Source organism: Diplotaxodon limnothrissa, linkage group LG13 (assembly GCF_057381915.1).
Source record: "Diplotaxodon limnothrissa isolate DT_005_m linkage group LG13, D_limnothrissa_male_GT1.1, whole genome shotgun sequence".
Taxonomy (NCBI): Eukaryota; Metazoa; Chordata; class Actinopteri; order Cichliformes; family Cichlidae; genus Diplotaxodon; species Diplotaxodon limnothrissa.
The window spans coordinates 25,114,166-25,135,151 of NC_140608.1; the positions used below are offsets into that span (position 1 = coordinate 25,114,166).

The 20,986-nt window shown below is 40.8% G+C and overlaps 1 protein-coding gene across 1 annotated transcript; it reads left to right on the plus strand.

Annotated features, from left to right (window-relative positions):
* Nucleotides 1–220: 220 nt before the first annotated feature.
* Nucleotides 221–18,206, plus strand: papolg (poly(A) polymerase gamma). The gene is made up of 24 exons (XM_085368929.1): nt 221–385; nt 1,086–1,244; nt 1,546–1,612; nt 2,876–2,957; nt 6,092–6,201; nt 6,307–6,360; nt 6,579–6,690; nt 6,805–6,894; nt 8,823–8,961; nt 9,055–9,127; nt 10,988–11,108; nt 11,226–11,310; nt 11,963–12,016; nt 13,273–13,392; nt 13,481–13,590; nt 14,597–14,718; nt 14,793–14,950; nt 15,076–15,236; nt 15,427–15,617; nt 15,695–15,778; nt 15,883–15,942; nt 16,028–16,131; nt 16,267–16,367; nt 17,628–18,206. Exons 1-24 carry the CDS (start codon nt 369–371, stop codon nt 17,801–17,803), a joined length of 2,550 nt encoding a protein of 849 aa, XP_085225055.1. The 5' UTR covers nt 221–368; the 3' UTR covers nt 17,804–18,206.
* Nucleotides 18,207–20,986: the final 2,780 nt, after the last annotated feature.

Here is a 20,986-nt window from a genome sequence, read left to right on the forward strand (position 1 = left end):
TTGTGGCCTCACTGAGGCGGTGCCTTCTGCTCAGCGTGCTGCACGCAGTTGTCTCAGCAAACACCGTCACATTTGTAATTTGGGGTTCAAAAAATTCCATATAACATTTGGACGTGTGTTTAGCTGATAGAAACCGAAACGTCCTTGCTTTTTGCTGATTAATTAGATATAAATATTCTTTCAGAGACACGAACCGATATGTTCACACATAAGAACTAATTCCGGTTCACTGGGAAGCTTTGAACTGCTTTCTGGAAAGTGACCATTGTTGTAATCAGGTCGAGGCTGTTATCATTTCCACTTGCTGACTTTCTTTGTGTTTTTTACGGATTTGCAGCAGAAAAACAGCGCAAGCTTTTTAGAGTGTCATGAAAGAAATGTCAAGGTAAGTTATGCATGTGACACATTTTTTCCTCATGAATGATTTTGCCCGCGTTTAAGACTATTCTGAAGAATAGGCTAAAGGCTAACGTTAGCAAACTGTCACAACAAGGCCTGCAGCCTTCGGTTGCTGGCTGTCCCGCTTTGTCGCTGGTGGGAAACTGCAGAGTAAATGTGTCAAAATACCCGCATAGTTTCCACTTGTTGGTTTTATTTGGGAAAATGACAACTTTTAAAATGTCTTTCTGTCGAGTCGTTACTTAAACCAATTCTTCCGTAGCATCCGGCTAACGTTTTGCCAACTTGCTAAATTAGCCAAATTGTTAGCTTCCCGTCGTGTTTGTAGCATCTCTGCTAACGCTCGCACGCTGTAAGGAGAGGTTGAATAGTGGCACTTTTTAAATTTGCTGTCTTGGTCAACTCGCTTTCCAAGTTCGACATTGCACACAACTATGGATTTAAAGCTTGCTGTGTGTGGGAGATGTGATTTAATCAGGTTGCTGTCTGTGGAGTGTTTACACAGTATAGTGTTCGCGGCAACAGAACAAGCTAACTGCAAAACCCGACTGGTGTTTATTAAAGTCTTGTTAACGCGTTGGGGAATGGTTCATGTCTTGTTCTTACTGAGCTTGAAACTTAAAAAAAGTGTGCTAAGTGGTGGTGTAGTATCTGCTTTTTGATCTGTTGTACCACGTTTATCGCAGCACCATGCCTAGTGGGCAGCAGCCTCAGAAACACTATGGCATCACCTCTGCGATTAGCCTCGCGCCCCCACGAGAAATAGACCACCACTACACCAAGAAGCTCTGCGATGCAATGAAACCTTTTGGAGTGTTTGAAGATGAAGAAGAACTCAACCATAGGTGAGGAATGCATGTTCTCTCTCCCTCTTTCTTTGTTAATAATATACCAATCACCACAATACAGTTTTTGAATATGTTGATTACAAACCTATGATTTGAAGAGCTATAAGCATTTAAACTAAGCCTCTCTGATATCTATTGTCTGCATTTTATTTGATGTGCACATTAACTAAGTGAATGTACATGGGCATGTAAACTCTTAGGACAGGTGACCTTGTGAAAATCATTTTCACTCTCTCAATGAATTTGTGGAAATGAAGGATTGTGAAAGAAGTGTCAGCTAAAAAGTCTTTCTTTTCAGACTTGCAGTTCTTGGGAAGCTGAATAACTTTGTTAAAGAATGGATTGCAGAGATCAGTGAGTTAAAGGTAGGTTCTGCTTGGGAAGCTGAATGATTTCTAACCCTATTACCAGTTTCCACCCCCAGAGTTCATTTTATGGTCATGCTGAACTGAGATTTACGGTCCCAAAAATTTGTCTGCCTGTTTGCGCATCTCTGTTTGGGGGTTGTTCACCCACCCCAAACCTACTGTCCTAAATCATATTTGCTTCCACACACTCCTCCAAAGTCCTGATTGCCTGTCGCTGGAAGTGGGTGATGTGTCATCCTACTCTTGATTAGTTGACAAGTGGGCCAGAATAGAGAAGGGAGCAACAGTGGAGTTCGCTGGGAACGGGTGAACTGTGGAAAAAGAATTCGAAGATAAAAAGAAAAAAAATACAGCATGAAATACACAGACCCTAGCTACTGTAGGCACTACTTTTTTTCTTTTCTTTTTTTTAACATTTGGTTTCACTTCAGCTCTTTGTGCATCAGAAGTTTGATCTTCTCTGTTTCTGGAGGAACAACAATCTTACAAGCAAGAGTGGCCCACAGATCAATTCTACCACATACTCTGTACACTACCTCCACTACGCTGATGACAAACCTGTCTGCAGGCCTGGAGTGGACAGTGACCGCACCACCACCACTGGGCCATAAATCCCATTTAAGACTAGGGCTGTTCTACTGTCTAATGCTTGTTTTTGTTTTTTGTTTTTTTAACTGTTTATTGAGTTAGGCAAAATTTTTGCAGAGTTTTACAGAATTTCCCACTCTCTATAGTTGTGTGACATTAATTATTGGATTAACAGGGGAAAGCGCTCAATTGAAATGAGCTTTATCAACAATGCATGAGTATCACTGCAGATGTCCACGTGTTTAGCACTTTATTTGTGACCCCACAGAAACACTGTGCTACAGACACACCAACTACGCAAGCACCCTTTAAAGAATAAATAACAGGTGTCTATTGAACCAGCAGAGTATAATCTTTGCTTTAAAGTTTCCTCGTCCACGAATATGCAGAGCCATATGACGACATCCACATGCCTGCCAATTTTTGTGACTACTCAGCTGCACTACAAAATAATAAATACCTGTGCAGTAAAGCACAAATGGTCTTTGGTGTCTGCATCTCTCTACGTTTCCAACCAAGTGTATTCCCCGTCTTGTGTGAAGATGATGGGGCTTAGTGCTTTATGAAGTGTTTAATCTTAAACTGTCTAATCAGACACTAAAGTGACACTAACACTTTCTTCTGTTTTTTTAAAAGTCATACTGACTTCAGTTTCTTATCTCTGCTCTACAGAACCTTCCACCATCAGCTATTAGCTGTGTTGGGGGCAAGATATTTACATTTGGTTCATACCGACTTGGAGTGCACACAAAAGGTATGTGTATCTGTTACTCTAATAATTTAACATCTTGTCAACGTGAAACCTGTAGTGTATGATGATTGGCTGGTTCTTTTGGCACAAAAAGAGCGTGTTAGCTGAGCATTATTACCACCTATTGCAGAACCCTGTACAAGCAGGTGTGCAACATTGTTTTTGAAAAGCTCAGCTCTCCCTGACGGCACTGAAACACAAGGCTGTCGCTGTCATTGTCATGTTCCTGTGCTATTGAGTGGTTTTGAAAAGGCTAGTTTTGGGGTCAGAAAACTGGGTAAACAAACACTGGTGTGAATGTGGTTTGAGTCTGCCATTGTTTTAAACAGCTGGCCAGTGTGACAAAAGGGTAAAATCTTTATTTAAATACAAGAGTATAATAGTGATTTGCACTCTTCTCATTTTTTAAAGTTACCTGGTTAGCATGTAAACTTTGCAGTATTTTATATTTCAACCTTTTGCTTTCTCGGACAGAATATATTATATATTGATATATTATTGTAATTGTAAATATTTTTCTTAGTAATGAGCAATCAGATATTGCAAAACTGCAAATGAAGTTCTTTGTCTTTCATTTCAGTAATTTTAGTTGCTGCGGAATAGGGCTGAACGATTATGGAAAATAATCTAATTGCGATTTTTTTTGCCCCAATATTGCGATTGCGATGCGATATGCGATTATTTTTTAAGGTCTTTGTCTTCTGTATTATTAAACAAAGACAAGCAATACATCATATAGTATGGCCAATACTATATTACATTAATTTTAAACTGTTCTTTCCTGGAGGACAGACCTCTGTTATGATGACATGAGGTGATGCATGAATTGATGACTGACATTTTTATTTAACTTCTTCAATCACAACAGTATATTTGAACATACACAATAGTTTATTTTTAGCTTACAAACATCTGAGCATAAAGTGCTGACAAGGAACCCTGGTGTAAACATTAAAATGAAAGTCAGTACAATGTGCAGATTGCAGAAATATACATAAACAAAATCAGTGGCTTTACCACACTCAGTTTTTCGACATCTGTGAACTACTAGACAGTCATTAAATTAAAAAATAATATTAAATAAATAAAAAATACACACATCTTACTGATCTCTGCAGTCAGTAACATTACACATAAAGTGCAAACATAATAGCAATTGTATAAACACACACACAAACACGCCTTTAAAATTTAAAGGCGTGAAATTGGACGGTCTAGCCTTCTGATTAGCGTCACCGCTGTCTCGGTGGAGTTTAATAAACTCGGCCGTCTGCTTCTTGCTATCTAAAATATAACCAGACACTGGTGTAAATTCTCGACTGTCTCATACTTCTGTTTAATAAGTTTTCTGTTTGACGTTTAGTCAGCTGTGTGAAAACCAAGGAGGAACCCACCCGGGGGATTAATAAAGTTTTATTTTATCTAATCTAATAACTTTAATCTCAGCCAAACCGATTTACTCACGAACAAACAAAACACTGAAAAAAGCCCAACAATAACATTTTTAGGTTGTCTAAGTGACTTATATATTACGTTTAACCCGAGCAGCGAAACTCCGCGGTGATCTGAAAATGATGTGCCGGGAGTTGTGCCGTTCTCGGCCGCATCAGTAACCCTCGAGCTCCCGGCTAGCTGTCGAGCTGGTGGGTAGCAGACGCCTCTGAAAACGTCGAAGCACTTTTGCAAATATGGGATATCTTGATAAACCGAGCAGATATTTGATGTTTACACAACTACTTTCTCGCCTGAAAATATGTTAAAAGTTTATTTTGTGACCCAGAAAGATTAGTATGAGTAATTTTAAAACTTAGTAGCGGCCGCCATTGTTGGAAACTGGAGTTTGGCTGGGCCGCGCTATGAATTCTGGGATATGGTAGTAATTTGGACAGCCTTCGGCGCGTCGCTGTGACGTAATCGGTCTACAAATGCGGCCTCAGGAGGATGCAGCCCATGAATTTGGACATGTCCAGAGTATAATCGCAGCCTTTGCGGTTAGAAAATTGCACTTGATCATGTCGCGATATTATCGCAAATGCGATATATCGTTCAGCCCTACTGCGGAATGAAAATGTAGTGCAAACATGCTGTCATTAAAAACCTGCGATGTCACGTATGACAGCCTGATCTGTATTACAGTTTAGTCCAACTTAATGCAATCACGTGTGAACTACTGTTATGCATTGGTGTTTTAATGTGAGACAGCAGTTACCAGTCCTGTGTGAGATAATGAGCTGTTATGGTCACAAACATTGCAGCATCGCGTACCCAAGTTCCACCATCCTGAGCAAATTTGGAGATAGTTCTGTTAAGCTAAGGGTGCACAGTGTGTGTTTGATTTTGTTTTGGTTTTGTTTGTTTTTCCATCTTGGGATCTTCGTAGAATTCTATTGTAGATTTCTTCTATTTTACTGCCATATGACACTTTCAAATCATGTGTCACATCAATCTCATGTCTCACTCTTATAAAAGTGTTACAAAAATGTTTTCCCAACTTCCTTCCACACACCTACAGTTGCCTCTGCTGACTTTACTAGAAAAAAAACCAATAGCACCATCAAGTAGACTGAGAAAGCAACGGATTTTATTATTGTAGTGCTAAAATTCAATTTATATTTGAAATTTGTGTAATAAACAGAGGAAGGGCATTGCTGTTCGACAAACTGATGCGACAGTTTCTGTTATGCTGGCCACAAATTGTCTCTTAAGTGATTCAAAAATTCCAACTGTTTATCAAAACATTTTCATCAACATGGTCAATATTTAAACTCCTTTGTTAAAAATCTGCTCAGGTTTGAATGTTCCCTGTGTGTTCTTCCTTTCTAGTCCCCTTGGCAGGTTTTTTTTCCCCTCATGTAAATGTTCAGTAATTTAGTCACCTTGAACATTGCTACTTCCTCTAAACCCATAACATTTTCTACACTAAACATGAGCAGTCATTAGGCCTGTTGTGCTCAATAGTTGCAGAACTTCTTTGGATGTTTACATACCTAGTTTAGTATTTCCTAAGTCTGTGCTTTAAACCATAACGTTTTATCATGTAATCTTGACTGAATCAACTTTACTATCATTTGATTCATCAACCCTTTATCCTGCTGATCAATCCAGATGACACTGATCAAAGTAACTCCTCCTTACAGGAGCTGATATTGATGCCTTATGTGTGGCTCCACGGCATGTAGAAAGAACAGACTTTTTCCAGTCTTTCTTTGAGAAATTGAAACAGCATGAAGAGATTAAAGATCTCAGGGTAAGTCTTGTTGACACAGCGGGGGGGGGGGCAGACTGACCTACAGTGTCCTCAGATGTCCTTTGTTGTTGATGAGGCCTCTTGTTTGTTCTCTACTCCTTCAAGGCTGTTGAGGATGCTTTTGTACCAGTGATAAAATTCAAATTTGATGGAATTGAGGTGAGTTTCATTGTCACCCAAATGATAATCATGATTACATCAGTGCATGCATACTGATTAAAGTAAACTAATTACACTACTGTGTTGGTAACATGCTTGCTGCAGGGTACTTTGTGCCATGTTGCTTTGGTCATGTTTCCCATTTCAACAAGTATGAAGGGTTAATCCCATGACGCAAACATTTTTATCTCTAATGTTTTATGTCTCTGTGTGAGCAGATTGACCTGCTTTTTGCCAGATTGGCCTTACAATCCATTCCAGACAACCTGGACCTGAGGGGAGACTCCATCTTGAGAAACTTGGACATTCGATGTATCCGCAGCCTTAATGGTGCGCTCAGTGGTCACTGCTGATCTGAGGCTTTAAGTTAAAACTGACACATCTCCAAAGTTTTCCTAATGGTAATTTCCACAACTGTAACACTGCCTTTTTTTTTTCTTACAGGTTGTCGAGTAACTGATGAAATTTTGTACCTGGTGCCGAACAAAGAGAACTTCAGACTGACACTGAGAGCCATCAAACTCTGGGCAAAACGTATGTGTGCTTGCACTTTCTATGTGTTTGCCGTTGTTTGCGTTTATTGTATTTATTTGCACTTGGGTTGTGTATCCTGTATAGAGGTTTAGGACGTGGCGTCATGCACACATCGCTTGAGAGCTGCCATATTGGCCATAATAAGCGTTAGCAATCATGTCTAATTACTCAAGTAGTTTAAATAGAAATTGGATACAGGCATCAAATAAACAGTATAATGGCGTAACAAATATAAGTTACTTGAATTTTTAAAATCACCAGTGTTTGTTTGAAACAATATTTGACTATTTAAAATTTTTACATGTATTATCTCGTTTTGTTTTGTTTTTAATTTATTTTATTATTATTATCTTCATCTGCCTTCTTCACCACTACACTCAGCTTCTCACCCTCCTCATCTTAAGCTTCACTCCTGAGTTGAAGTTAAATGGTAAATGGCCTGTATTTATATAGCGCTTTACTTAGTCCCTAAGGAGCCCAGAGCGCTTTACACTACATTCAGTCATCCACCCATTCACACACTGGTGATGGCAGCTACATTGTAGCCACAGCCACCCTGGGGCGCACTGACAGAGGCGAGGCTGCCGGACACTGGCGCCACCGGGCCCTCTGACCACCACCAGTAGGCAACGGGTGAAGTGTCTTGCCCAAGGACACAACGACCGAGACTGTCAGAGCCGGGGCTCGAACCGGCAACCTTCCGATTACAAGACTAACTGCCAACGATCGCCCCAAGTTAGGGTTATAACATGAGTAATCCTATGTGAACAAACTTAGTTTAATCTCTATATTGTTGCAATTGGTTAACGGTACCAGATCAGACATGTGACCCTCCCGTTTCTGGACAGCTGACAAGAGATGGCTAAACAACAATATAACATCACAAGCTAACATCATGCCAGCTAACATTAGACTCTAGCGTCCAAAGACTTTTAACTGCTTTCCCTCTGATCAAAACTTTGATTACATTCTCAAATCACCAGAGTTTATGTTCTAAGTTCGAATCTGCCCACATAAGATCCAAAGTTTCAGGAACAAGCATAAATGGCAGCAAACAGGAAATAACAGCAGCACTTACTGACGGAAAATTACAGATATCCTCAATTCATCTCAGTGTGACTGTCGTTAATCAGAAATGAGCTACGTTGACCCATTGATAATGTAAGGGATAATGCACAGAGAGGTGCCAATATCAATATCGTGGTCCACTTGATCCAGTGACTACAGTCCAGTAACTAGAGTTTGTTACCCATCTTGACACAAAATACTGATATACAAGTCGACAAAAGTTTGAATGTTTATCTCGTTCAATATAATGTTTGATATAAATCGTGTGGTGTGATGTTGGGGAGAACGCCAGGAGAGGGGAAGTTAACGTCCATCTTCAGCTCTTCGCTGCCAAGTTTCTCCACATAACGAGCAAGATGCTTGTCACAAAGTGTTTCACTTCCTCTGAGAGAGTATATACACTTGTTTGTTTATTCATAGCTGCTATAGTGTGTCTCATCTATATGTGGTGTAGGTTTTTCACTATGTTTCAGGCTTATTACATGTCCGAAATGGCCGATAAGTTAATGCCACGTGGTAAGCGGTCACATGTCTGCAAATCCTTTATGTAAACATTTGTGTTTACTATCACATAAGGCCAGAGGGGCCGATGGCGCGATATGGCAGCCTGGCTTCTGTCAGTCTGCCCAGGGCAGCTGTGGCTACAACTGTAGCTGCCTCCACCAGTGTGTGAATGTGAGAGTGAATGAATAGTGGCATTGTAAAGCGCTTTGGGTGCCTTGAAAAGCGCTATATAGATCCAATTTTTTATTATTATTACTACAAAAGCGCTCCTCCTGTTTTTCTCACATGTCAGTGTATAACTCAGAGTGGTTAGTGATGCTCTTCTCAATAACCTGTAACATTTCCTGTGGCTGCAGGTCGAGGAATCTACTCCAACATGCTGGGCTTTCTGGGTGGAGTGTCATGGGCTATGTTGGTAGCCAGGACCTGCCAGCTCTACCCCAACGCTGTTGCTGCCACACTTGTCCATAAGTTCTTCTTGGTTTTCTCTAAATGGTGAGATTCTGCAACTTATCGTCTTCTGCTTTTTGGCAGCGTCTCACAGCCCAAATATATTTATTTACTGCATTCATTACCTACCTTTTGTAGGGAGTGGCCGAATCCGGTGCTTTTGAAACAGCCTGAGGATAGTAATTTAAATTTGCCTGTGTGGGACCCGAGAGTGAGTATTACACCAGTGTTTTACCTTCTTATGGTATTGTTATGCCCTCTGTTTTGCACATGTATTGCTGTGTAGACACTGGTAAAGCTATCTGGATGGAGATGTGATAAGTTTGTTGGTGTGTTTTTTAAATTTGGCTCGACAGCTAGTGTGTAGGTACATTTCACATCTCTTATTTCATGTCTCCTCATCCCTATGTCCTCACGTGACCACGACATTGATTGGGTCCCACTCATGAGCTCCAGTGCTCTTAACTCTGCTCGGAGGAGGCCTCCCAGAGCAGAGCAGTTTGGAGGAAGGAAGACTTCCCACATGGACGTCTTGTCAGATAACACACCCCTACAATAGAAAGTGCATTAGATACAGAATAGAGCTGAAATCTTTTTTTATGGGAGTCTCATTTATTTTGGAGACTAAGCCCTTCGTACCTTCTAGCGCTAGTATACATATGGTAACCGTACCATAAGTGGTAGGGCTGAGTGGGGCAATGGTGTGTGTACAGAATATTTCAGGACATATTGAGACTTTTTTTTTTTGCAAATGTAACTCTGTTCTATCTTGTCAACCTCACAGAGCCATGGGAAATTACTTAAACTGAAGAAGACATTGAAGCTATTAATAAATGACTTGGATCTGTGTAAAAATAAAGAACATTTAATCAAACTTTCTCGGGATTTGAAAAAAATCTTTTCGTCTGAACATTTGTTGTTCCTGTGATAGTTTAGGTGGTTTTTAATGAACAGTATTTGGTGGTTTGGTGGCTTTTAAATGAACGTGGCCTCCTAATTTTGCGTTTTGATGTAAAAAAACAAATTGTTTTTGAATGTAAAATGACTGTAGGTGATCGCATCCTTACACCAGGGGGTGCTGCAGAGTTGATGAGAGGGGGTATTGAGCCTGTTCTCTTACAGTCAGAGCAGGAGCAGCTCGTCTCTTTCAGTCTTTTCCTTTTCCAGCTGTCATATGTTTGTTTTTATAACTTTGCTTATAAATCTCTTTTCAAACTAAATGCTTTTTGCCTTAATTGAAAACACTCAAGCCCTTTGTAACTACTGTGTCATGTTTATTGTGTGCCTTCAGCAATAAACACTTTTTAATTGCATATTGGTGTCCTTTCCGTTCAGTCACTTGGCGACTGCTGAGCTGTAGGCTGAAAATACCATTTAGATTTTATTCATGCCACATGTTTGTTTTACGCTGAGACATTCATCACAGTGTGGACTGTTAAAAGCACAAACTGTTTATTTCCTGGTGGTAAGTTGGCATTTGGCCGTAGGCCCTCCCCTCTCTCTTAAATACAGAAAAGCAAGTATCCAGTGTAAAACCAATCATATGCAGGATACTTAAGAATGTGTCCCACTTTTGTGACAGGCTAAATCCAGATTTGGTGATGCTTATCATGCAGCTGGTGTTAAGGCTCATTGTGCACATAAAATTTCAAGTGTTTTGTAATGCTGGCAAACATGAATAGCTCTCATTTGATGTTAAAGATTAGTTATGGCTCATAGCCTTTTTTTTTTTTTCCATTTTATTTTATTTATTTATTTATTTTTTGTTTTTTTAGAAATAGTTTCTTTAATTCCGCCATCCTCACATTGCCTGAGGGGAAAAAATGCAAATGAGGGAAATTTAAGGCAAGCAGAGTGAATTGGGATGTACTGTGTGGGTGGGTGGGATGTGTGTACCTTTAGCTTTATGTTGCTTTTGTGCGTGTGGGTGTGGGTTGTGGTGAAATTGATCTTCTCATTCAGCTCGGTGGGTGGAGTGCACTGACGCAACAGCTCCCTGATCTGCAGAGAACCCAACAAGAGTCCCCTGTGCTGCGTCTTTCCTTAATTAATCGACCTTTTTAAATTCTAGGTGAACCCAGCTGACAGATATCACCTGATGCCCATCATCACACCTGCCTATCCCCAGCAGAACTCCACATACAACGTCTCCACGTCTACACGTACCATCATGAGCGAGGAGTTCAAATACGGTAAAGAGTGAATCAGCAACGTAGCACTGCGAAGTCACTTCATCAGTGTTTTCCAATTTACACTGGGTGTACACGAGGGCTGAGTCATCAAATCCATCTTCGTTCTATCATGAACAGGTCTCAGCGTCACAGATGAGATTCTTCAGGGCAAAGCAGAGTGGTCCAAACTGTTTGAGCCGCCCAACTTTTTCCAAAAATACAAGTGAGTGCTCTGTCTGTGCTTTTGAAACTGCCTGAGGATAGCAATGTAAGTGTACCTGTGTGGGACACCCCTCCCCTTTGCTTTTTGCTTGTTCTACATTTTGAATTTGCCAGGTGCATATTTAAAAAAACACAAATGCTTTATGCAGCTGAAACAAACTAGTGCAACTTGCTCTACCCCCCCCCCCCAAGCAAGTTATTGTTTCTGTGGTGTGGGCAAATTTGAGTCATTCTGTGGTCACTTAGGGTGACTCACTTTGTTTATGAATGTTCCTCCCACACGCAGTTTCTGCTGGCTTTCTGTTGGTGCTGCTCTGTTACTGGAGCTACAATGGTCACCTGAGCAGTGGTGGGACTGTCGATGCCCAAAAACTGTGGATTTTGCTCCTCGGTGTGGTATTGAGGATTGGTACAAGATCATTAAGACTGCACAGTAGTGCATCAGCAGACCAACACCAGTCTCTGTGAAAGCCTGAGGTCTTTCAGGACCTCTGGATTTATTATTTGCATAACTTCCATCCATTCTCTTCCGCTTATCCTTTTTAGGGTCGAGGGGGGGTGGAGTCTATCCCAGCTGTCTCAGGGCGAGAAGCAGGGTAAACTCTGACCATAACTTGTCTAACTTTATTTATTTTCTTCTTTTTTTGTGGCAGACATTACATTGTTCTCACTGCCAGTGCATCGACAGAAGAAAACCACTTGGAATGGTGAGTGTCAAAGATCAAGATTTCTAGTAGCTCAGGAGCTCTAAATCTGTAAATCACCATCAGCCATCATTGTCTTTGATATTAATTGATATATTTGAGCCTGCCAGTTTGCATGCCAGCTTAGTTTCATCTGTATTTACAGTCATGGTACAGGATCATCTATGTAAAGTGTGTATGAAAAAGGTGAATGTAGCTTCGGTGTGTGACTTTTGTTCTTTTTAAAACAAAAAGTGAAATTGTTTAGATGTATAGGTCTTCATCTAGAACCTCAGTAAACTCTTTCCTGATGAGTTTAGTCTCAGCAACTAGTGTCAGGTCTTATCGAAGACAGTATAATGATCATTTTTGTCCGATTAAGTCCAAAACAAGGATTTAGCAGGCCTAACTTGTGATTGTGAGCCCCATCCGGTTTCCTTAGGTTTCTCTGAGATTTGCGGCAAGAGCCAAAACACTCAGCTTGAAGCTTCAAAAACAGGCCTTCACTTAATGGGTGATGTTACAGTGACTATATCCAGCCATCGTATACAGTTTGTCCTGCACATCAGTTGGAAAACTGTACCAAGTGCACTGTAACTGGGCGATTTGCTTCATAGTGTAGTCGTCCTATTTCCCCCTGTTGCATTGCCACTGGGTGCCTGAGAAGTCTACCATTATGATTATGCTGCCGTTCACCATTCATAACGTACAATACGTCTCATACATGCACACAAAGGGGAAAAAAGCGTAGCAGCTGCAGCAAGAGTCACATTTATAACACACAGAAAAGTTTGTATGTTGACATGCAAACTTGTCATTAGTAGTATAACAGTCATTACTGTTATCCTGGGTCCACTGTCATGGGGTGCACATATTTGCGTCGTTCAGACCAGATTCATGGACGCGGAAAGTGTAATCGAGGCTGAGCAGTCAGAATTATTCTCCTGTTTTCTCTTATTTGATGAATCAGTGTTGCCGCGTCACATACACGCCAACCTCAGAGCACGCAGGAGTCAGAGTGTAGATGTGTGCGCGCTGTGTTGCAAGCATAAGTTATCTGTGAAGAATTGACGGGAATCTGCAGCTTTGTAGGTTGAATTTAATGCGGCTCTCATGCATCAGATAAGTATAGATAAAAATCACCTTGATTGGTGAGGTATCACCTTTAACTGTGACCATCATCGATCGATGACATCATTGCCTGTCAGCACAGCCTTGTGGTGTACCCTCCCTGACCACGTCTTAATGTTGTTGTTTTTTTTGTTTGTTTTTTTCCCCAGGATCGGCCTGGTGGAGTCAAAGATCCGTGTTCTGGTGGGAAACCTGGAGAGGAACGAGTACATTACCCTGGCTCATGTAAACCCCCAGTCATTCCCGGGATCTAAAGAGAACCGGAACGAGTGAGTCCAGCTTCATCCACAGACGCTCAACCAGAACATCGAGACATATTCTAAGGGAGCGTGCTCTTTTTGTGTTTTTCTCCAACAGGAACGATTTTGTGTCGATGTGGTTTATTGGGATCATCTTTAAGAAGGTGGAGAATGCAGAGAGTGTGAACATAGACTTGACATATGACATCCAGTCTTTCACAGACACTGGTAGGTCTAACCTCACTCTGCGTTTTAAATGAGCTGAAGGAAAAATTGCTGCTAAATCTTTTCGAACATTCTAGGAAAAAGGACAATGGCTTGTTTTGTTTTTTTCAGCATTAACATGTGCTCTACTTTAGTGTATATATCAGGGAAAACAGGTGAGTTTATAAATGAACTGAATGGAACTGCTGCAGAAAATACCTTTCCAAACATTTTAGCTCCTTTTTCCAAAGGTTTAGTTCAGATGTTTGTTGTTGAGGGTTTTTTTTAAAGGGATCCTATGAGATGTCCGTGTTGTGCTTAGTCTTTATAGTCTTTTCTATGTCCGCAGTTTGCAAAAGCTGAAGAGAGTAATGGTACCGAAGCGAAGGCAAAAAATGTTTTTACTGCTGCACCATATCTTACGGCAGTCCTTCCCAACAGAGCATACACACACTCTCTCCATCCTATCCACACAGAAACAGTCGTTTTATTTCCAGAATACACAAGTAGATTGTTTTTTGTTTGTTTTTTTTAGCTAGGCTTTTGAGTCCTACTACTCAGATTCACACAGTGTGATGAATCATTCGTGCGGCTGTGTAACATAGAGCTCTGAAACGTAAAGTTTCTGTATGAGTCAAACAAATCTGGTGGCTTTCAAAAGCGCAGGTGATGAGTTCAGTTCTCCACTGAAAATGGGCTGGCGGCAAAGTAAAGTGGGGGGAGATGTTTTTGGGTTTGTTTGGTTTTTTATGGTTATTAAAAAATTTTAAAAAACACTAGTTTTTGCAACTTTAACAATCAATCATTTACTGTGGTTTATAGTGGTGTGTAGGTTGTGTGCTTCTGCTGCTGTAGTTATGTTATGTTTAGTGTAAATGGAGTTTTAACATTAAAAAAAGGACACAAACATACCACAGATACATCTCGGGTGTTTCACTGAGTAAATTGGCAGAAATGACCGGAGCTTATTTATATACACCTGTAGAGGTTGTCTGTCCTGTCAATGTTAACGTGACATTGTGCACATCAGTGTACAGACAAGCCAACAACATCAACATGCTGAAGGATGGGATGAAGATTGAAGCAACACATGTGAAGAAGAAGCAGCTCCATCAGTACCTGCCTCCTGAAGTGGTGCAGAAGAAAAAGAGAGTAAGATGTTGCTCTGCGATGCTTGTCTTGTTTTTAGGTTTGTTCTCCTCCTTAACAAATCTGTCCTCCCGCAGAGCATAGCAGAGTTGAACCGTAGTTCTAATGGTGGCAGCTCTAAGCGGCTCTCCCTCGACAGCAGTCACCTGGACAGCTCCAGAGACACAGACTCAGGGACTCCCTTTAACTCCCCGCCCAGCAAACCCTCCAAGCCTACATCTGACACAGACGACAGGTATGATGCACTACTTGTGTGTAATTTTTACTGTTAGTGTTGTCCTTTTTTTCCTAATCCCCTTTTACCTCATGAATACAGTTGTCTTCAAATTGTTGTCATGTTTTCTGCTCTTCATTTTGCAGCGTCAGTCCTCCTAAGCAGCTTTTTGTGGAGGGTTCTCCAGCACCTGTTGCAGCTGCTCCTCCTGCTGCTGCTCCTCCTGCTGCTGTTGCTGCTCCTCTTCCTGCTCCTGTTGCTGCTGCAGCTAAAGACCAGGGCATGTCCATCCCTGTTATTGGTACAAGTGAGTTAAAATAAAATCACACAGGGACTGTGTATAATGCATGTTTTACTTTGCTTCCTAACAGAAATGTCGATTTAAACTGCAATACTTTAATTAAGGAAATGCAGAAAGTGTTACTGTGCACTTGTTAAGTTGGTCTCTAACATGTCCTCTTTTGATTTCCCAACTCCATCACCTCCTCATCCTGAAGAACCTCCTCTTAAAGCAAAGCCTCCTTCCCCACCAGCCAGCAGCTCCATCACCAGCAGCACAAAGCCTACCGCCACCAGCAGCCCCAAAGAGGAGCCCAACGGCCTGGAGGACTCAGTCAACGGAGCTCCTTCCAAGAGACCGCACTCGCCCACACAAGAGGACCCGGCCAAGAGGCCAAAAAACACAGACGTAAGCATTTGGACAACTTATTGACATATTTAAAAGAATGGACCAGATGCTGACACTGTTGTGTTTTGCTGCTGCAGGTGGTGTCAAATGATGACGCTGCCTTCAAAGAACCATATCCACCCTCGTCTGACCCCCAAACACACGGAGAAGCATCCAGCATTGTAGGTGTTACTGCTGCTGTGTCTGCCTCTGTTAACTGTTAATAATAAAGGATTTTCTCAGTAATGTAAAGCAATAAAAACAAATTACATTTTCTCTTCGTTAGACTTCTCTTGCTGGATCAAAGGCAAAGCCCATTCCAACCATCGATACCTCAAGAACACAAGCAAGTTCTTTATCTTTACTTGTTAAATCACTTATTAAAAGACTTGAGGTGATTTCTAACACTGCTGTTGTTCTTCCTCCCTCAGAGACTTCCCAGCATGGAGCTGCCTGATGCCTCCTCGCCTCTCCCTGCCAGTAACAGCTGTCGTGTTGTGAAAAATTCCATTAAACTGGCCCTCAACCGCCACAAGTGAGTTTCATCAGTTATTTGTATGTATGGAGTTTTTCTCCCATCACATTTAGTAGTTGAAAGTGCTGCTTTCACTGATGCAATTCTGATGTGCTGTATGTGTTGTCCTGCTTGTTTTTCAACGTGTCTGTGCAGTATCACACCTCCCAAGCCGCCTGTGTTTGAGGACGCCCTCACCACAGACGCTCCTGCTGCCAGCGAGGAAAAGGGCATGTCCATTCCTGTGATTGGCTCAAGTGAGTATTTGTTTCAATAGCTTCTTTTCATAAAACTGCACATCATTAATTAGAAATCAAATAAATTACAAGCAACAAACAAACGGCAGCGATGTCCATAAGATTTTTTTTTTTTTTTTTAATAAACCTGTAGTAAAGTCACTGCTGCGTCCTGTCAGTTATCAGAGACTATATTTACCTTTCTTGTTTACTTTAAAAGGACAAGAGATTAATCACCCTGCGATCTGGTCATTTACAGGTCGGCAGAACAATCCGACACCTGTTTGAAAAACACTCATGGCATACTGCTGCCTGTGGAATATCAAAGAATTAATAGGGTCATATATCATCAATTGCATCAAATCATTTAATCAAGCTTCTGTAATCAAATTCTCCTGTGCTTTTATTTATTTATTTATTTATTTATTTTATTTTATTTTATTTTATTTTATTTTATTTTAAAGAGCTAAATAACCCAGATGTGTGTTATCAGGGTTAGCAACCCTGGTTCTTGGATCAAAGACATGCCCTAAAGTAAAATGAACAACTCCTTTAAAAAGATCAACCTTTTTAATCAGATAAAAAAATGAGGTTAGGCAACTTCAACCAATTCTTTTATTTTTCAGCTCGCAGTAGCATTGGATTAAAGATTTTTCGACAAAATACTTATGAACCAGCATGTAATGGCTGGAGCAAACGCAGTAACAAACCCCAAAGCCGCACTACAGCACAGCATTTGTTTTAAATGGTAACCATCACCTCAGCCTACATTACCAGCAGCTGTCCTAGAATTAATTGTGACCTCCAGAACGGTGATCTTGCACTCATTTCTGAGTGATGCACACTACATTAGTTCAGATGTTTTTTCCATCGCGCCGCTCAGCTGTCGACTTTGGTGACGCGTCAGTGCTGCTAATCGCAAACCACACTCGTGCATCTGCAGTGCTGCTCACTACAGGTGTTCTTTAGCGACCTGCTGCGTTTCTGATTTGCCCCACTAAACACCACATTTTCCATATCATTTTAAAGTAAAAGCAGAGCTTTGTTTTGCTTTCCTTTACGATGTTGAGTTGGTCAAGTAAGATTTTACTCTTTGTGATCTATTAGATTGTATTGTGTGTATATAAGAAAGTGATTTTTTTTTTTTATCTTATCCATTAATGAAGATCCAAATGTATTGCATAATTTCTCCATTAGTTTGTTAGCACATGCTAAGCTAAGATACAATACAAAGGCTAGTGGAAAAACTCACCATTTCTGTCCCAATCTTTCTCTCTGTAGAACATGTGACATCCAAACATGTGGTGCCTCCCATCGGCAGCTCCATCCCCACGCTAGTGAGTCGAGTAGTCGACCCTCTGAACGGAGCAGCCTCCAAGAGACCCCACTCCCCATCGTCGGAGGAACAGGCCAAAAGGCTGAAAGAAACAGAAAAGGCCAGAATCCATATAGCTTGAACTGCCAACAAAGACTGGATTCACACAGATAACCGAGGTGAGGGGCTTTAAGTCAAGTCAAACACCGAGGACGTGACTTCACACAGGGACAGGCGGCGGCGTTCAGGTCAGTCAGTCTGAAGCGTGAAGCAGCACAGACACCTCACCTCAGACTTGGAGATTACAGTCTTGCCAGTGGATAGGGGATTCGGCCATTGCTGTCACACACTCACAGCCAGAGGGGAGTTTAACCCCCCTCCCGCAGTCTCGGAGATATGACACGAGAACTAAAGCAGCAGGTTTTTGTTCTTTTCTTTTCTTCTTCTTAACTCTGTGTTTAGAAATCTACACATTACAAGAGGAAAACATGCTGTCCTTCTATTTCATCGTCTCCTTTTTTCCAGTTTAAAAAAAAAAAAAAGAAAAAAAAAAAAGGCCCTGATCATTTATCAGCACTTGCTACACACATTTCTGGTGTATGCTGATTTTCTTTTACTCCTTCATTTTCTTTTGTCCTCAACAGAAACCTGTACAGTAAATGTTGATGTACATAACTTTTTTTTGTCTTAAAAAGGAGCAAAAGATCACCGTTAAAACTTTTGACCATTCTATTGTAGTTTTATCTAAAAATGGGGAAAAAAAGTATATTAAATAAAAATGTAATTTTTCTTTGTTTTCTCTACTGCTTGTCCAAAAACAAACTGTCCAGTGCCCTGGATATCTTCAGTAGATACTGCATAGGTTGCAGGGAGGGTTTAATGAGGGTGTGCTTGGATGTGACTGGATACTAAAACCACAGCTCATTGGACCAGCATGGACTCCAGGTGTAGGCGCGCAAATGATCTTGGGCAACACAAGAGCTTCTCAGGGGCTGGTAAGGGCAAGAAAATGTTGTCATGACAACAGGAACGGTCACCAGAACCATATCAAAGTGCCACAGACGCTTATAGTTCTATTTGTCTGAGCTTCAGTGTCGCACCCGTCCGTCTCTGATTGGACAAGAAGGCTGACTTTTTCTGCTCACGTTCGTTCAATCCCTAGATGTCAGAAAAGTGTCCCGACACAAAAAAGTGAGCGTTGAACGGTTTAGACACCGCCCCCCCCTCCCCCGAAGTGCTTTCTATGTCTGTGATTGGCTGATTGTCTGACACGTAGTAATTTCGCTCTAGTCCATCAGGAGGACTAAACAAAATGTTTGGAAATACTGCTTGACCCCCTCCCAAACACACACACACCCCTCCACCTGTTCACTGTGGTCTGGTTTTGCTTGTGAAGTGTGATCCTTATAAAAACCAGGTCCCGGTTGTGAGTGCATTTCATGTCCTTTTGGGAAGTTTGTGGTGCTTTGTGACAAGGAAAAAAAAAACCCAACAAAACAAAAAAAGATGGTTCGAAGCTTTTTGAAGAGTTGTGAGTGTATGCATGCATATCTGGTTGACTGTGTGTGAGCGTGCATGCATAGATGGCTGTGTTTATGTGTTGGAGAGAGACAAAATTCCCTTCTATATGGGTGTTAACCCTCTGCGCCTCCTGTGGAGGTTCTTAAAAGGCATCTCCTGGGGCCACTAGTGGCAGTGGTGGTGGTGAGGAGAGGGGTCGGGAGATAACTACTTTCTTGCCTTGCCTTGCCCAACCCTCCATCTTGAAGCTGGGTGTCTTTGCATTTGATTTCAGTACAGAGGATATATAAATATAAACATAGTAAAGTGTAAAGCGATGCTAATGGGGCGCCCTCTTCATTGGAGCAGGTTGACAGTTGGGACATAGGCTTTCTAGCATCAGTTTCCCCAACTAAATGTACAGAGAACAGTTTTTTTTCCAAAAGGCATATTCTTCATTATTTGGGGGTTTTCTTATCACTTTATTTATATTTGCATATTTGTACCATGTGATTTTTTTTTTTTTTCTTTTTGATTTTTTTCTTATTTTTTAAATAGCATTCATAGCAGGTAGGTCTTTTGAATCTGCACCACTCTGTTTCAGACAACTCATGTTTTACTGTTCAGAAACATTTAACAAAACAGGTCGTTTAGATGTTTGTTTCTAAAAATGTATTGAAAGGGTATTTTTGTATGTGTTTATCACTTCCTTTAAACAACTGTACACCTATTAAACCCCTAAAAACAATGTGCTGTCTGTGGTTTGGTTTGTTTTTTCCTCAATTTTATAATTACACCTATGACAACGCCGTAATGGGAGCGATGGGATTGGATGATAACTGATGTGCCGTGTTTGATTTCCTGGAAATGTTTATCGTTGAAGTAAAAAATGTCTTCTAAGAATTAATAAATGAGAGCCAGTAACTATACAATCCAGTCTGTGTGCAATGGGGAAGAAAGCCAAAGCAGGTCAGGGAGCAGATGAGCTGAAGGGGCCAAGGTTACAGTAGTTAACTAAAAAAATCATTAGATTGGGGGGGGGGACACAATTTCCTAAATCTTTCCTCTGGCAACTACCCCATACGATTGTTGTTATTATTATTATTTTTTACATCTAATATAACAACTGAACTGGATTGTCAAAAATGAAATCAAAACTAATTAGAAAATATGAAACTATAATAACAAAGCCTGGTATAAGATGCAAAACTGCTCTAGCGGAGTCCAAGAACTGAAATATAGATCTGGGAATGAACAAAGCAGATCCTGTCTTAGTGAGAAGCAGTGTAATGCTGACATTACTATATTAAAATGAGGTATAGCATCTTTACCCAAGTTAGCTGCTGACCTCATCCTTCACCTTGTGTTTCCCATTATCATTTTGATTCCTCAACATAATATATTTGTAATCTTTAAAAAACCTTGAATCTCACTAAGACTTTCTCACAAATGTACTGTTTTTCTAATCATCTAGAAGAAATATAAAATCAATTTGAATTTCATGCTTGCACAGAGTGTTCAGCTTGTCATAAAGGTTGCAAATGTGACTTAGTGCGGCAGCTTAACCTGAGAACTTGCATACTGGCAACTCTAAAGCTAAAAAAGTCATGAACAAATACCAGATGTTTTTCTGAGCTGCAGATTCAATAAAGAATAGCCAATTGCCTACACTATCAACTACAAAACAGCAGAGAAAACACTGGAGCTGGGCTGATTAAAGTATAAATACCAATGCTGGTAGTGGTATCGGATTGATACTGGTACTACAACAATAATAACTTTGCTTTGATCCTCTAAGTTCAGTATGTAACCCACTAAATTGTTT

Coding starts and splice junctions, on each gene's coding strand:
- papolg (XM_085368929.1), top strand. Junction 11,311..11,962: donor AACTTTTTCCAAAAATACAA/GTGAGTGCTCTG, acceptor TTTTTGTGGCAG/ACATTACATTGTTCTCACTG. Junction 13,591..14,596: donor CCAGTCTTTCACAGACACTG/GTAGGTCTAACC, acceptor TGTGCACATCAG/TGTACAGACAAGCCAACAAC.